The 18231-nt window shown below is 47.8% G+C and overlaps 1 protein-coding gene across 1 annotated transcript in view; it reads right to left on the minus strand.

The window, feature by feature from the left end:
* hydin (HYDIN axonemal central pair apparatus protein) overlaps positions 1-18231 on the minus strand; it is a 946920-nt gene that overhangs the window by 145625 nt on the left and 783064 nt on the right. Inside the window, exons 29-33 of the mRNA XM_085992020.1 lie at positions 9192-9319; positions 7041-7235; positions 6468-6617; positions 5406-5645; positions 748-922 (exon numbers count right to left, since the gene is read on the minus strand). Of these exons, the coding sequence (XP_085848146.1) occupies positions 748-922; positions 5406-5645; positions 6468-6617; positions 7041-7235; positions 9192-9319 (888 nt within the window). The remainder of the gene's footprint in view (positions 1-747; positions 923-5405; positions 5646-6467; positions 6618-7040; positions 7236-9191; positions 9320-18231) is intronic.

The raw sequence follows: 18231 nt of genomic DNA on the forward strand, positions 1-18231 counted from the left end.
ATGAGGCCATTTAGGTTCAAGGAACTGGCCAAAACAGACAGGAGGAGGTAAATTGCTAATTTTTTTTATTCTTTCTGGATATATGGGCGTCACTGGCAAGGCCAGCATTTATTGCCCATCCTGAGTTGTCCTTGGTGGTGGGCCTTCTTCTGGAGGACTGTTAATTTTCACAACAGAAATAAAATTCAGGAGAAAAAAACTGTTGATGTTGAGTAATTCACGTGTTGTCTGCTCTGGTTTGCTCCTTGAATATAAGTTTAAAAATTACTGTTTGTGATATTAGCATACATTGCCCACTATTTTAACAGCGGGTTAACAAACAACAACAGACTGGTAAGGCTCAGGATCACAGCACAGCAACAACAACTTGCATTTATATAGCACCTTTCGTGTAGTAAAACATCCCAAGGTGCTTCACAGCAGTGTAATTAGAGAAAATTTGACACCGAACTACACAAGGAAATGTTTGGACAGGTGACCAAAAGCTTGATCAATGAGCTAGGTTTTAAGAAGCGTCTCTAAAGAGGAGAGAGATGTAGAGAGGCGGAGAGAATTGCAGAGCTCACTAACAAGTTTATTTTATATGGGCGCATGGCTGCAGTAAAATAGAGAACAAAATGACATTATATGAACATGCTAAGTGTTGATAAACTAATATTGCTTACAGCAATTTCTAAGCTACAGTTCCACACTGACAGGGGCTGATTGGAAATTGTGTAAGCGTGCAGTTTATTTCTGAGAATGTACCATTTTCGCCTCCAGTGGCCTCGTAGCTTTTAATCTTTGCTTGCTCCAGTTCTTCTTGGATTTGTGTTTGCTCTTTGTAGTATTCCAGTAATTCAAACGGAAGCCTCTCGCCTGGTTGTCTTGGTGGCAGCGTCAAGGTGTTATCTGAACTGTAGCCCTTCATCATCCTCAGAACCTTTCAGGGTAAAGATGGATCAGAGGGATCAGCATTAAAAGATGTTTCAAAACATTTTTAAAAAAGACTGCTTTCCTTTAACAAAAGATTAACCAGCGGACACAGTGCAGCATGTAGTTGGTTTAATGAGTTATACCGCAGAGTAGTAGAATTCCTGCTATTTGCTGCAATGCCAGTCCCCTATCTCAGTCCTGCCTGCCATCAGGTACAGTGGGGAGTGACCAGGAACTTCGGGCTCCCAGTCACTAGCCGCTGCACCAACCGCTGAGCCGCCTCCGCCGTCTTCACAATGTCACCTCCGAGCAGCCAAGGCAGTCAATCATCTTGATCTTATTCTGACCTTAAAGGAAGTGTCCTGGCAAAATATAGTTTCCTGTGGTACACAACCACCTTCCCAATCTCCTTTCAAACACATCTCCAAAATAGTCCAATGGTTTCCTACCCACATTCCTTTGAAGCCATTCTTTAAAGTGATTTTTCCAAACCAAAATCACTCAACCCACTTCTCAAAGTGTGATGTGTAGGCATACACAAACCCTTAATTCTTAATTTTTAATTCTCATATATATTAAAATGCTTTGCCAGGCCAAAAGGTTTTTCAAGTGAAATAAAGTTGTAACAGACGCTCTTTCACTGATAAGTGGACATGGAATGTGCTTTGATGTGCTTTACTAAAAGACAGAACAAATGGTTGTGACTACAGGGCGGGTAGTCATAGACAACAGAGATAAACAAACCCGCACAAAGTGGAGGAGAAGCATCCGGGAAGGCGCCGAACACATCAAGTCTCTTCGCCGGGAGCAAGCGGAAGCCAAGCGCAGGCAGCGCAAGGAGCCCACGTCAACCCAAGCACCCCACCCACCCGCCCCTTCAACCACCGTCTGCCCCACCTGTGACAGAGACTGTAGGTCCCGCATTGGACTAATCAGTCACATGCGAGCTCATTTTTAATGTGGAAGCATGTCACCCTCGGTTCCGAGGGACTGCCGAAGAAGAAGAAGAAACAAGCCCCCTTAGATCTTGCAGACTTCATGACTGCAATAAATAGGTCACAAAGTTGTAAATCGACTTCTTGGTGGCTAAAGGGGAGGAGTCAAACCTTTGAAGTTTTGAAATGCAGGATATGACGTAACACATGAACAGTAACCAAGTGGTTTTCTACCACTTTTGTAAACTTTATGAGTGAATGAACAATTTTGGGCTTTGATAAAGGCAACTAATGGATAGCGACACAGGATGTGTGTGTGTGAACATTTGACAGCTCGAACAGCTCACGTCTGTAGGAGTCTACGTACTCCTAGCAAAAAATACTGAACTCGGAGAGGTACAACAGAAAAGGTTTAATTGTTGAGGCTGCATGCTGAACACAAAATGGAGTCAGAGACTACACAAAGTACAATGCTCTTTCATCAGTGCACAGCTTCGACTGCTCCTCCCCCGCTCTGGGCTTAACTATGTTGCAGATCGAGTTTCTTAAAGGTGTGATCCTTCTTAAAGGCATGACGCCTGATTTATAGTCTACGGACCGGAAAGCGGATTGTGTCCGTTCTGTGATCGGTACGCCACACGTCGAACATTAAAGGAACATTTCACTATCTCTGAATGATAGATTTACTGCAAAAGGCTAGGAAAACTGTATAAAACACAGTGGCGAAAGAATATTGGCACTGCAGTCAGAAGAAGGTGGTTTGGCCAGTCATCTCGCCTACGAGGATCAGGATGCAGTCGGAAGAAGGGGGCCTGGCAAGTCTTCTCGCCTACGAGGATCAGGCTGCAGTCCGAACGAGGGGCCTGACCAGTCTTCTCGCCTACGAGGATCAGGCTGCAGTCGGAAGGAGGGGCCTGGCCAGTCTACTCGCCTACGAGGATCAGGCTGCAGTCAGAAGGAGGGGCCTGGCCAGTCTTCTCGCCTACGAGGATCAGGCTGCAGTCCGAAGGAGGGGCCTGGCCAGTCTGCTCGCCTACGAGGATCAGGCTGCAGTCGGAAGGAGGGGCCTGGCCAGTCTTCTCGCCTACGAGGATCAGGCTGCAGTCGGAAGGAGGGGCCTGGCCAGTCTTCTCGCCTACGAGGATCAGGCTGCAGTCGGAAGGAGGGGCCTGGCCAGTCTTCTCGCCTACGAGGATCAGGCTGCAGTCGGAAGGAGGGGCCTGGCCAGTCTTCTCGCCTACGAGGATCAGGCTGCAGTCGGAAGGAGGGGCCTGGCCAGTCTTCTCGCCTACGAGGATCAGGCTGCAGTCGGAAGGAGGGGCCTGGCCAGTCTTCTCGCCTACGAGGATCAGGCTGCAGTCGGAAGGAGGGGCCTGGCCAGTCTTCTCGCCTACGAGGATCAGGCTGCAGTCGGAAGGAGGGGCCTGGCCAGTCTTCTCGCCTACGAGGATCAAGCTGCAGTCAGAAGGAGGGGCCTGGCCAGTCTTCTCGCCTACGAGGATCAGGCTGCAGTCTGAACGAGGGGCCTGACCAGTCTTCTCGCCTACGAGGATCAGGCTGCAGTCGGAAGGAGGGGCCTGGACAGTCTTCTCGCCTACGAGGATCAGGCTGCAGTCGGAAGGAGGGGCCTGGCCAGTCTTCTCGCCTACGAGGATCAGGCTGCAGTCGGAAGGAGGGGCCTGGCCAGTCTTCTCGCCTACGAGGATCAGGCTGCAGTCGTAAGGAGGGGTCTGGCCAGTCTTCTCGCCTACGAGGATCAAGCTGCAGTCGGAAGGAGAGGCCTGGCCAGTCTTCTCGCCTACGAGGATCAGGCTGCAGTCCGAAGGAGGGGCCTGGCCAGTCTGCTCGCCTACGAGGATCAGGCTGCAGTCCGAAGGAGCAGCCTGGCCAGTCTTCTCGCCTGCGAGGATCAGGCTGCAGTCGGAAGGAGGGGCCTGGCCAGTCTTCTCGCCTACGAGGATCAGGCTGCAGTCAGAAGGAGGGGCCTGGCCAGTCTTCTCGCCTACGAGGATCAGGCTGCAGTCGGAAGGAGGGGCCTGGCCAGTCATCTCGCCTACGAGGATCAAGCTGCAGTCGGAAGGAGGGGCCTGGCCAGTCTTCTCGCCTACGAAGATCAGGCTGCAGTCAGAAGGAGGGGCCTGGCCAGTCTTCTCGCCTACGAGGATCAGGCTGCAGTCCGAAGGAGGGACCTGGACAGTCTGTTCGCCTACGAGAATCAGGCTGCAGTCCGAAGGAGGGGCCTGGCCAGTCTGCTCGCCTCCGAGGATCAGGCTGCAGTCAGAAGGAGGGGCCTGGCCAGTCTTCTCGCCTACGAGGATCAGGCTGCAGTCCGAAGGAGGGGCCTGGCCAGTCTGTTCGCCTACGAGGATCAGGCTGCAGTCCGAAGGACGGGCCTGGCCAGTCTGCTCGCCTACGAGGATCAGGCTGCATTCCGAAGGAGGGGCCTGGCCAGTCTTCTCGCCTACGAGGATCAGGCTGCAGTCCGAAGGAGGGGCCTGGCCAGTCTTCTCGCCTACGAGGATCAGGCTGCAGTCCAAAGGAGGGGCCTGGCCAGTCTTCTCGCCTACGAGGACCTCCAATCAACGCTGGACTGATCATCTGCGGGTAGTTATATGTATGATTTTTTGTAACATTATTGGTGGACTGCTCGAATAGTGGTTGGGGTTTTGAATCTGTCTTAGGAAAAATAAAAGGTTAAAGACAGAACTGGTGTGTCGGGTGTAATTTCTCATAAGTCTCAAGTCCGAACTCTCTAACCTGTTGGACGGGGAGAGGGGTAATTCCGCACCTCTTACAGATGCCACAGATTTAACAAATTTGAAATCCTTGACATTTAGCGTTGACTAAGGCATGTGTAAAAAAATTCATGGTGATCGATAACAGGAAGTAAAAGACAACTCCTTGACTGAGTAGCTATTGGTAGCCCATCACTCTAGAGCAAATGAATTTAATGGGGAAGTGTACTCGTATAAGGTCACTCTTAATCTTAAATGTTGTAGAGGCAGATACCTGCACACTTGTCTGTCTCTCAACCTGCATTTGCTCCCATGCTTGTTTTAATAATAGTTAAAATTCTAATAGGTTACATATTCACAATCCAAAAAAAAACATAGTAGACACACTTAAAAACAGCACTCAAAAGCATAATACAGCAGAACTCTCAGTGACTCAGTGAATAAATGGGCAGCCCAGGATGGTAATAAACAAAGAGTTAACTGATCTCAGCCAGAGAAGCAATGATTAGCCTCAGCATCTCTGCGCCAGGGTGGAGAAAAATCCCCCTCCTGAACACTAGTGAATGACCTTTGCTGGGTAATGCATGTGTGGACAGATGAGCATGGGCTCAGAGTTGGGGTCAGGGCCAGAATCGGGATGGGGCTCGGGCTCGGCTGTGGCTGGGCTAAGACTCAGCTCTGATGAAATCGATTGAATGAAAATCGGACGGGTTCTATAAGGGCGGGCAATTCACTCCACCTGTATATCACTCAGTTGGTGAAAATGAAAATCTACTCCTACGTATCTAAGCAATTCCAAAATTGACAGCTCTCCAGAGACCTTTTCTTCCTCCAGGTACTTATCATCATACTCCACTGAATAGAACTCAATGGGGAAGTTGCAGGGATTCTTTACAATCACCACCCTCTCCACTTCCGGGCTGTACGGTAAAATTGGACCCAGTTCCAACGAAGTGGTAGAAAAGTCTAGGTGAGGCTCCAGCCCTTGGCCCCTGGCCATGATCAGCACCCGGTTACTGCTCTGTGCAAAGTTCAACACCAGACGATGGTTGTAAAGTTTCTACCGATTAAAAAAAAAAGCCGGTCAGATCTCATATTGTTGTGAATGGTTATATTTAGTTGCATTGCCATTAATAAAAATCCACTTATTGTTAATAATCACACTATGAAGATGTTACTTTACTTATTAATATTACCAGGCTAAAAAATGTATGAAGGGTTTTGATAGAGTAAATAGGGAGATACTGTTTCCACTGGCAGGAGGGTTGGTAATCAGAGAACACATATTTAAGGTCATTGGCAAAAGTACCAGAGGGGAGATGAGAATGTTTTTACGCAGCGAGTTGTTGCATAGCCCCCTGAAAGGGCGGTGGAAGCAAATTCAATCATAACTTTCAAATGGGAAATTGCGAAGCTATGGGGAAAGAGCAGGGAGTGGGACTAATTGGAGAGCTCTTTCAAACAGGCACGATGAGCCGAATGGCCTCCTTCTGTGCTGAATGATTCTAAGATTCTAGAAAAGAATGGCTGATCCATGTCAAACCAGCCTATGGAATCCTCCTCCTCATCCTCTGTTTCCCACGTAGGGCTATGGATGGCTCAGTGGGTAAATCATTACAGGCCAGGTTCAGTCCTGGATCTGTCCTAAGTTAGCAGTTCTCAGTCAGGGCTAATGTAGGTTCCTATCCAAAGTATTGCAAACTCTTAAATGTACAAGCTGCCTTGGTGGCTTTCCTCCCTTTGTGCTCTTAGGGAAGCACTAAGCCTGTGCTCAGCGATTACACTGTGATCAGAAACTTGCCATGCTGACGCATGTTTCTACCAGAAACAGCATTAGAAATTCTACTTTAATGCTTATTCATACTCTCCTTGAGAAACTCACCTCCTCGGTAGGAATGAATGTCACCTGCACGTTGACTCTCTCCCCAGCGCCTAGCACACCACAAGAGGGCAACATGAGAAACACATAGGATGGCGGCTTCAACTCCTTCAGTAGTTTGGATCGCAGATGCAGGGGAACGTGCTTATCGAGCTGTTCAAATCACAAAAATCAAAGCTGCATTAACAATGTGACTAGCAGCAGATCAATAACATTCATTTACATAGAATTTTACAGCAAAGAAAGAAGCATTCAGCCCAGCAGGTCCACGCCGGTATTTATGCTCCACACCAGCCTCCTCCCAACCTATCAACATATCCTTCAATTTATTTCTCTCTCATGTGCTTATCTAGCTTCCCCTTAAATGCATCAATACTATTCGCCTCAACTACTCCATGTGGTAGCAAGTTCCATATTCTCACCACTCTCCGGGTAAAGAAGTTTCTCCCGAATTCCTTATTGGATTTATTAGTAACCATCTTATATCTATGACCCCTAGTTTTGGATTCCCCCACAAGCAGAAACAACTTCTTGACATTTACATATTACTGTAAAACAGAAACAATCTCTTTTCACCTTTTCCTTCACAATGCTGGTATCAGTGAAAAACCATTCACAGGCAACGTCCAGGTGGTTGTAGAGCTGGATAGTTATAACTTGACAATGCCCACACTGCACGGTGCCAAAGTCCAGTTGGTCAATGGAGACAGTCAGGCCTGGCACAGTCACTGTAGCATGCAGGATGACATTCAATGTGGGCCCACCTACAACCTAAACAAAGCATTAGAAGTACAACCAAACTGATTCAGCACAGATCAGCTACCGACTTCCTCTTTCGCTTCACCCTCCACTGAACCAGACGCCATTACAGACGCATTTAAGCAACAAATATCTTAGGATCGTTTGTTGCTTTCTAAATGTATTTTCCCAATCAATTTGCCACCATTGAAATGGACAGCAATTTGCCTCTTGGAAATAGGGATTTCTTTTGAAAAACTGGTAAAAAGACAGTAGAAGTACTACAAGTGGCCTCAGTTAGGCAGGGAAAAATCAGCTTGGGTTTCCGCACCTGATCACTATCCAGTAAGATGTACTAGTAGGCCCGTGTGTGTAATCCATGAGTAAGGATAGGACCAGGCTCTGTTCCAATGCCTTCAATGATAAAGTAGCCTGCAAACACTATCTAGATTGGCACATGAGGAATTATGTGATGGGAGCGGTACCACAGCAAGTGTCACCGTGGAACTGTAACACCAGCAGCAGGTAAGACGTTCAGGAGAAGAGGCGGGGAGAAAATTGGCAAAAATAAATAAGCAGGTGTAAAGAATTGAAAATGGAACTTTAGTCGTTCTTTTAGGTTCCCCACATATTGGGTATATTTTTCCACTGCCGGTACCCATGCAGGAGCAGCAAACTGTGAAACCTGTGGTCATAGCAATCGTTAGTGATTTTAGAACTGACCGCACTTTCCCACCCTGCAAAGACAGGAGTTATTTAGACTACTGTTCTGGCGTTAGATTAGCACCCACCTCTCAGTGATGTTACAATCTGGAATGCATTGCCTGAAAGGGCGATGGAAGCAGATCCATTAGTAACTTCCAAAAGCGAATTGGATAAATACTTGAAAAGGTAACATCTGTAGGGCTGTGGGGAAAGGGAAGTGAGAGTGGGACGAATTGGATAGCTCCTTCAAAGAGCTGGCACAGGCATGATGGGTGAAATGGCCTCCTCTGTGCCGAATGATTCTATTCTATTCTATTCTATCCCTCTAAAAAACAGATTATCTGGCTTTCATCATGTTGCTGTTTGTGGGAGCTTGCTGTGTGCAATTGGCTGCCACGTTTCCTACATTACAACAGTGACTACACTTCAAAAGTACTTCATTGGTTGTAAAGTGCTTTGAGATGTCCTGAGGTTGTGAAAGGCGCTGTATAAATGCAAGTCTTTCTTTCTTTAGTGCTCTTGCCTCTCCCCTGGGTAATCAGCTTGTATCCCACATTTATTCCAGCCAGCCAAGGTGCTAATTTTCCTACTCTCAGCAGCTAACTTAATATCCTCTGCTGTTACTTTTTCTGGTTGACTGGCTGTTAAGCCACTTGCGAAGTGGGAAAGAAACATAATGATAGTCAACTGAAATTGGCCAGGTTTCTCGTGTGAAGTTTCCCCTGCTGAAAACACAAGAGATTTTATTTGGAAGCATTGCAGTGATAATTATCACCCAAAAATAAGATTAAAAACATTCCAAAAAAAATCCAAAGCAGATATGACACCTGGGAGAGGGGAGCACACAGGATGCTGCCCTGACATCTGCCAATGCTGTTTTCAACCATCCAACTACGTGTTGTATGAGAGGTGTCGGAATGACTCAACTTTTAATCTTCCTCCCCACACTGTGGGGAGCCTGTGACACCACAGTTAAGATCAAGGAACTCCACCATGTGAAGAATCACAGGTGCCAACCATTCTCCGGCACGTGACGCAGAGGTCAGCCTTACGATTTGGTGGCATTTTGATGCGAAAAATTCACAGCAGTTAATTTTATGCAGGGATGACACACGCAGCATTCCTGCTATATTGCCTTTAATCTACTTTTGAATAGCCCAGTAAATGAAAGCTGCCAGACCACATAAAGCATCCCACTAACCTCAAATTGTTCTAATTCAAAATTGTAAAAGGGGTTTAAATGAAACTGGATCTCTGAAAACCAGGAATTATGTTTTTAAGCACCTGTATTGACATCAAAGCTTCTGCACATCCAATACTGAGGTTTGCACGAAGGGGGTCAAACCGTACTTCAAAAGTCTCTGATTCACCATAGGGCAGATTCTTCACCCTGCGCAGCTCAGTGCCGAAACCTGCAACACAAACCACATCAGGCAGATCATGAAAAACACATACACCTACAATTTATCTAAAAGCTAACATTATTAGAATTGACAATATTTGCCTACAGGGCAAGGACACTGAATTTTATTTTTGTTCCAATTCACAAGTGCTTTTCCTCAGAGTTGCATTACAAGAAAAAATAGAATGTATGTATCCGGGACAATCACATTGTATGCCAGTTACTGAATAATTCTGAGTGAGTTACAGGCTGGGATCTAATCAAGGGGTTTGGTTGGGGGGGGGGGTTATATATAGAATAACAGATACCCGGGAGTGAGTTACAGGCTGGAATCTAATCATGAGATTCTGATGATTTATATATAGAATAACAGATACGAGGTGTGAGTTACAAGGTGGGATCTAATCGAGGGGTTCGGATGGTTTATATATAGAACAACAGACACCCGGGAGTGAGTTACAGGCTGGAATCTAATCATGGGGTTCTGATGATTTATATATAGAAATAACAGATATGAGGTGTGAGTTACAAGGTGGGATCTAATCGAGGGGTTCAGATGGTTTACATATAGAATAACAGACACCCGGGAGTGAGTTACAGGGTGGCATCTGAATGAGGGGTTCAGATGGTTTATATATAGAATAATGGATACCTGGGAGTAAGTTACAGGCTGGAATCTAATCAAGAAGTTCAGATGGTTTAATTTCTTTTGTTGACAGGAGCGGTTGTGACAGACTTGTGTACTGCATGTTACTGATGAGTGATATCACATACAGTGTAAGTTAATCAAGCAGCAATCCTGAGTGTGGGTGATTATGAATGGGTAATCTTGTCATTGTATACCATCAACAATTTCAAGTTTCATCAAAGACTCTGACAGCAAAGTTTGACATCCAATTGTTACTTGTTCGAGAGCTGCTGGGTTGAAATTGGTCTCGTGAAAAACAATTATGTCCCATAGTCTGAAATTAGTGACAGTGTACATGTAATGTTAATGACAATAACTACTTGTGGGATATGTAGCATGTGAGGGAACTTGGAAAATAGTGAAACCCGACTAGCCCTGGCAAATCAATTCCAGAGTCTGAGAAGAAATAAGCGATACCAGTGCATTTAAAGATTAGGCCCTGGTATCAAGGGGGACTGTTGTATACATTATGTTCATTATTAATCATTATGCTATGTTAACTAAAAACAATTTTCTGTAAAAATGTAACTATATGGGAAAGGATTAAATCCCCATGTCAATTATGATGCATGTGTCTGCCAAAGAAGGATGTGCGTTCCGGTTGTAATGACTCCAATCAGATTGTAACAAGGACACTGCTGGCATAAAGACACATGTTCCAGATTCTGATCTGTAGAGAGCGAACTGTCACTTATCTGAAGATTTGTACAGGGATAAAAATGCGTGCCATGGTTGTGCTGATATGACAAATGGCTGAAGAATAATGAAGGACATGTGAAGGAGAGTGCAAGCAGACAGATATTTGTACTCAAAGCGTGTAATCAACTCTTGAAACAAAAGGCTGCTAACCAGCAAAGAGACCTTAAGGATGGTTAAAAACAAGACGAGGAAGAACAACAGACACCGGATGTCTGATGCTATGGTCCAAGTACGATAAGTAAGCCACAGGAGCTGGTCGTAAGAAGCAAGTTATAAAAGGGCATATAAGGTAGCCAAATCTAGTGGGAGGATAGAGGATTGGGAAAACTTTAAAAGACAGCAAAAAATAACAAAAAGATTGATTAAGAAAGGGAAGATAGATTATGAAAGTAAATTAGCAAAAAATATAAAAACAGATAGTAAGAGTTTTTATAGTTATATAAAAAGAAAAAGGGTGGCTAAAGTAAATGTTGGTCCTTAGAGGATGAGACCGGGAAATTAATGGTGGGAAATATGGAGATGGCAAAAACACTGAATGAATATTTTATGACAGTCTTTATAGTAGAAGACACTAAGAATATCCCAACACTGGACAAACAGGGGGCTAAAGGGGGGGAGGAGCTAAACACGATCAAAATCACTAAGGAAGTGGTACTCGGTAAAATAATGGGACTCAAGGCGGATAAATCACCTGGACCTGATGGCTTACATCCTAGGGTCTTGAGGGAAGTGGCGGTAGGGATTGTGGATGCATTGGTAATAATTTTCCAAAACTCCCTGGACTCGGCAATGGTCCCGGCAGACTGGAAAACTGCTAATGTAACACCCTTATTTAAAAAGGGCAGTAGACAGAAGGCTGGAAACTATGGACCGGTTAGCCTAACATCTGTGGTAGGTAAAATTTTGGAGTCCATTATTAAGGAGACAGTAACAGGACATTTGGAAAATCATAATTTAATAGGACAAAGTCAGCATGGTTTTATGAAGGGGAAGTCATGTTTGACAAATTTGCTGGAGTTCTTTGAGGAAGTAACATATAGGGTGGATAAAGGGGAACCAGTGGACGTAGTGTATTTAGACTTTCAAAAGGCATTTGACAAGGTGCCACACAAGAGATTATTGCTTAAGATAAAAAATCACGGGATTGGGGGTAATATTCTGGCATGGATAGAGGATTGGCTATCTAACAGAAGGCAGAGAGTTGGGATAAATGGTTCATTCTCAGACTGGCAATCAGTAACTAGTGGTGTTCCGCAGGGGTCAGTGCTGGGTCCCCAACTCTTTGCAATCTATATTAACGATTTGGAGGAGGGGACCGAGTGTAACATATCAAAGTTTGCAGATGATACTAAGATGGGAGGGAAAGTAGTGAGTGAGGAGGACATAAAAAACCTGCAAGGGGACATAGACAGGCTAAGTAAGTGGGCAGAGATTTGGCAGATGGAATACAATACTGGAAAGTGTGAGGTTATGCACTTTGGCAGGAAAAATCGTAGAGCAAGTTATTATCTTAATGGCAAGAAACTGGAAAGTACTGAAGTACAAAGGGATCTGGGGGTCCTGGTGCACGAAACTCAAAAGGTTAGTATGCAGGTGCAGCAAGTGATTAAGAAGGCCAATGGAATGTTGGCTTTCATTGCTAGGGGGATAGAATATAAAAATAGGGAAGTATTGCTTCAGTTGTACAAGGTATTGGTGAGACCGCACCTGGAATACTGCGTACAGTTTTGGTGTCCATACTTAAGAAAGGACATACTTGCTCTCGAGTCAGTACAAAGAAGGTTCACTCGGTTAATCCCGGGGATGAGGGGATGGACATATGAGGAGAGGTTGAGTAGATTGGGACTCTACTCATTGGAGTTCAGAAGAATGAGAGGCGATCTTATTGAAACATATAAGATTGTGAAGGGGTTGGATCGGGTGGATGCGGGGAGGATGTTCCCGATGATGGGTGAAACTAGAACTAGGGGGCATAGTCTTAGAATAAGGGGCTGCTCTATCAAAACTGAGATGAGGAGGAACTACTTCACTCAGAGGGTGGTAGGTCCATGGAATATGCTGCCCCAAAAAGCTGTAGAAGCTACATCATTACATAAATTTAAAACAGAAATAGACAGTTTCCTAGAAGTAAAGGGAATTAAGGGTTACGGGGAGCGGGCAGGAATTTGGACATGAGTCTAGGTTCGGATCGGTCATGGCCCTGTGGGTAGCGGAGCGGGCCCAGGGGCCGTGTAGCCTGATCTTGCTCCTATTTCGTGTGTCTAATTCTGTTAGATTCAGGAGATGGTTCTGTGATAGTGGATTGGCGGTTAGGATCAGATCAGCCATGATCTTATTGAATGGCGGAGCAGGCTCGAGGGGCCGATTGGCCTACTCCTGCTCCTATTTCTTATGTTCTTATGTAAGCCCGAAGAAGATTCGTGAAATGACTGTCATCGGACAAGAGAAGGCAACGACAGGTGGACATGTAAGCGTGAGTCTATGTTACATAATGTACACCAATGTAGGCAAGGTTAGCTAGTAACTAATCATGTAATTGATTAAATATTGAAGATTAATCAAACTTGGTAACTCCTTCTGTTCTTGGGTTGGAACTAATTCAGAATCAGATATACCCTGGTTTGACATGTCCTGATTGAACAGCTGACCAGCTGTCTTATGGATTGATGCATTGGGAGCTTATGTGCAGCCTGCATGGGCTGCCTCTACACCAAAGGCATTATTATTATTTAAATTACAATAGGAGGTAGGTACAGGTGCGGGAGCTGAGGGAGGTGCTACTGCACCAATAAATATAGCACCAATACGTAGTAAAGCATCCCAAGGCACTTCACAGGTGCAAAATCAGAAAAAATTTACACTGAGCCAAAGAAGGAGACATTAGAACAGGTGACGAAGCACTAGGTGAAAAAGGTGGGTTTTAAGAAATGTCTTAACATCTCTGCGTGCTAACTTTAGCGCCCAACGCTAATTAACACAAGCGACCGCGAAATTGAGGTTTAGCACCCCAAGAGGGAAGTGGAGCACTAAATCAAGCGCTACACACTTCTCTTAGGGCGCTAACGCCGGAGAGCGGGGCGCTACCTTCAGAGCGCTAATTAAGTTCCGGTACTGTCAATTAGAAAGTCCTGAGACAGACTGGCGCCTTCCAGTTCTTAAAGGGGAAGTTCACCCATGCAGCACAGCCTCACCCTGATCATTGCTACTTGTGACCGGGGCCTGCAAGGAGCTGCAAGCCTTCACTCAAAGAAGTCATGGCTGATCAGAGGCCCATAGAGAGAGCTTGCCGGTTCAGCGACCACACTTTGGAGGTTCTGGTTGTGGCTGTGGGCAGTGCTCTTCCTGGACACTGGCAGAAGGCCCTTGCCACAGGCCTTTAGGGGGATATGGAGGGAGATCGCCCAGGAGGTGTCAGCCAGAAGTGTGGTCCACAGAACTCTCACCCAGTGACGGAAGAAATTCAACGACCTCACTCGGGGGGTCAGGGTGAGTATATGCTTCAAAAACCTGTACATCCCACCATCTCAACCTCACTCTGCACTCACTGTATTAACCGCCGCATCCCCAACACACACCCACCAACTTTGCCCACCTACTAAAAGTCACATCCACATCTCACGCCTTGTATACATTAACAGCAATTCAACTATGGTAGGCACATCTGCCAATCACATAGCTACACACTCACTCACACGGTCCTTTTTCTTGGAGGCCAAGCTTGCTCACAGGAGGGAGTAGCTATGAATGGGAGGAGGTGAGGCGGAGCTGCACTCCCTTACAGACCTGGAGGAGTGAGTGCGGCGCATCATTGGGGCCCAGGTCATGGGCGCTGTGGCCATCGGAGACGTCGACCCCCTTGGGGACAACAACGGTATGTTCATCACCTCTCCCTCTTCTCTCCTACCACTTCCCCCTCACACCACAAGCCTTTCCCACTTTCCATTTAAGTATACTGTCTTCATTCCTTGCTCCCTTCCTGCCCTACTCCCCTGACATTAACCCCACTCTTGTGCCTTCATGCTTTCAGATAATCAGCCACCAGCTGACCAGCCTGTCCCTCAGCCTTCCAGTGGCAGCGACGTGGGACAGGAGTAGGAAGAACAAGCCAGAGCCTCACTGCCTGTGTCTCCCGAAGGCGCTAGGTCCAATAATGGGGCGACGCGTTCACTGGAGGGGAGCCTAGTACATGGGTCCAATGTGGGTGAAGCTCTGGGACCCAGCGGGCTGCAGCAACGCCACGTGGAAAGGGAAGCTCGGGGGCCATCTCCCTGGAGGGTGAGTTCACACCCGAGTTCTATTGCACAGGACTCAGATGAGGACCTCAATGTGGAGCCGTTGACCAGGCGAGCGATTGGCATGCACACCAAGCTCATGCGTGCAATGGCAAGGGTGCCCGGGAACATGGATGCACTGGCAAGGAGCGTGGAGGAGTTTGCCTCCAACATTGCACTCAGCTCTTCTCACACCATCGAGCCCATCCTTGGCAGTTTGCAAAGGATGGTCGACTCGCAGAGAGACTGTGGGGACCCAGATCTCATGCCGTGTGTTATGGGTGAGGTGGCAGCAGCTATTGCAGCATAGGCCGAAGCAACGCAACGGCTTAGTGCTGCAATGGAGGCAGTGGTTGCTGGCATCCAGTCTCAGGCTGCTCTCATGCAGTCTCGGATTGATGCCACGCAAGCGCTGACTGCTGCCATCATCGCTGGGTCGCACACAGTCCACCGGGGATCTCACGGTGCCGCAGCAGGCCAGCAATCTGTGCTCGAGCAGATTGCTCCAGTGATGCACTATCAATTGCTACAAAAGACTGGAGATTGAGTAAGTAATAAACAGGCTTTTATTACCAAAGAACAGAGCATGCCTCTTGTGGTTGCCTGGTATCCAAAAGGGCCGGAGGCTTCTGAGCAGCGACCTTTATACCCAGCCATGAGGGTGGAGCCAGGGGCGGAGTCAGCTGAGGCATGCACAGACAAGTACAACAATATGCAAGAGTGAACAACAGTACTAACAGTGGTTTACCACATTCACCCCTTGTTTAGAATTGAGTCCGGCGGGGTGAAGTGCACTAAAAATTCGTATACTGAAGTCTATCAGGAGGCCTTGTAAGCCGTCCTGAGCGTCGCAGCAGCGGCGGTGATGGTGCAGCATCCAACGGTGAACCCGGTGTCTCGTTCAGAGGAGGTGTAGCAGGTGGCGGACCCTGGGGCTGCTGCATGCCGTCTACAGGGGTCAGAGCATGGGTAATGGGAGGTAGCGATGGTGGTCTCTCAGAGGCACCCGAAGGTGCGAGGTCTCGTGCGGGGACTGTGTCCTGGGGGTAGGCAGGAGTAGCGGTGGGTGGCGAAGAGGGTGTTTCAGGAGCACCTGCAGGTGCGAGGTCTCGAATGGAGACTGTGTCCTCCCGCCCGTCCGGGTACACCACGTAAGCATACTGCGGGTTGGCGTGGAGGAGGCTCACCCTCTCGACCAGGGGGTCCGCCTTATGGGTCCTCACGTGCTTCCGCAGTAGGACGGGACCTGGAGAAGTCAGCCATGTTGGTAGCGAAATCCCCGACGTGGACTTCCTGGGGAAGGAGAACATTCTCTCGTGAGGAGTGGCATTGGTGGGTGTACAGAGCAGCGACCGAATGGAATGGAGCGCCGCAGGGAGGACCTCCTGCCAGCGGGAGGTCGGAAGGCCCTTAGATTTTAAGTTTAAAAGGACTGCCTTCCAGACTGTCGCATTCTCCCTTTCCACCTGGCCGTTACCCCGGGGGTTGTAGCTGGTGGTCCTGCTTGTAGCAATGCCTCTCGCGAGCAGGTACTGCCGAAGTTCGTCGCTCATAAAAGATGAGCCCCTGTCGCTATGGATATAGCTAGGGAAACCGAACAAGGCGAAGAGGTCATTCAGACATTTAATGACCGTGGTACTGGTCATGTCCGAGCAAGGGATGGCAAACGGGAAACGGGAGTACTCATCAATTATATTGAGGAAGTACACATTGCGGTCAGAGGAGGGGAGGGGCCCTTTAAAATCGATGCTCAGCCGCTCGAAGGGGCGCGTGGCTTTGATCAGGCTCGCTCTGTCTGGCCTATAAAAATGCGGCTTGCACTCGGCACAGATCTGGCAGTTCCTGGTCATGGTCCTGACCTCCTCGATGGAGTAGGGCAGCTTACGGGATTTGATAAAATGGAAGAACCTGGTGACCCCCGGGTGGCAGAGGTCATTGTGGAGGGTCTGTAGCCTATCAACCTGCGCGTTGGCGCACGTACCACGTGATAGGGCATCTGGGGGCTCATTGAGTTTCCCGGGCCGGTACAAGATATCGTAATTGTAGGTGGAGAGTTCGATTCTCCACCTTAAGATCTTGTCATTCTTGATTTTGCCCCGCTGCTTATTATGAAACATAAAAGCCACTGAACGCTGGTCAGTGAGCAGGGTAAATCGTTTTCCGGCCAGGTAATGCCGCCAATGTCGCACGGCTTCCACAATGGCCTGGGCCTCCTTTTCGACAGAGGAGTGTCGAATCTCGGGGCCCTGGAGGGTCCTTGAGAAAAAGGCCACGGGTCTCCCCGCCTGGTTAAGGGTTGCAGCTAGGGCAAAGTCGGATGCGTCGCTCTCCACTTGAAAAGGAAGGGACTCATCCACAGCGTGCATTGTGGCCTTCGCAATGTCTCCTTTTATGAGAGTGAAGGCTGCACAGGCCTCTGCTGTCAGGGGGAAGGAGGCGGACTTGATGAGGGGTCGGGCTTTATCCGCATAGTTGGGCACCCACTGCGCATAGTAAGAGAAAAACCCCAGGCATCTCTTCAGTGCTTTCTGGCAGTGGGGGAGGGGGAGCTCCATAAGGGGGCGCATTCTATCGGGGTCTGGGCCGATGACTCCGTTCTCCACTACGCAGCCAAGAATAGCAAGGCGCGTAGTACGAAACATACATTTGTCTTTGTTGTATGTGAGATTCAGCCGCTGGGCCGTCCGGAGGAATTTCTCTAGATTAACGTCGTGGTCCTGCTGGTCGTGGCCGCAGATGGTGACGTTGTCTAGATATGGGAAAGTGGCCTGGAGCGCGTTCTGGTCAACCATCCGGTCCATCTCCCGTTGGAAGACAGAAACTCCGTTGGTGACGCCGAAGGGAACTCTGAGAAAGTGATAGAGCCGACCGTCAGCTTCAAAAGCTGTGTACTGGCGGTCCTCAGCCCTGATGGGGAGCTGGTGGTATGCCGACTTCAGATCAATCGTCGAGAACACCCGGTATTGTGCTATCTGATTGACCATGTCAGATATGCGGGGGAGTGGGTATGCATCTAGTTGGGTGTAGCGATTGATCGTCTGGCTGTAGTCAATAACTAGGCGCTGTTTTTCGCCAGTCTTCACTACCACCACTTGTGCTCGCCATGGGCTGGTGCTACTTTCAATAATCCCTTCCTTCAGGAGTCTCGCTACCTCGGATTTAATGAAGCTCCTATCCCCAACACTGTAACGCCTGCTTTTGGTAGCGATGGGCTTACAGTCGCGGGTGAGGTTAGCGAACAAGGAGGGGGGGGGGACTTTAAGG

Source organism: Somniosus microcephalus, chromosome 6, assembly GCF_052327205.1.
Source record: "Somniosus microcephalus isolate GS21.2 chromosome 6, FLI_Smic_1.0, whole genome shotgun sequence".
Classification (NCBI taxonomy): domain Eukaryota; kingdom Metazoa; phylum Chordata; class Chondrichthyes; order Squaliformes; family Somniosidae; genus Somniosus; species Somniosus microcephalus.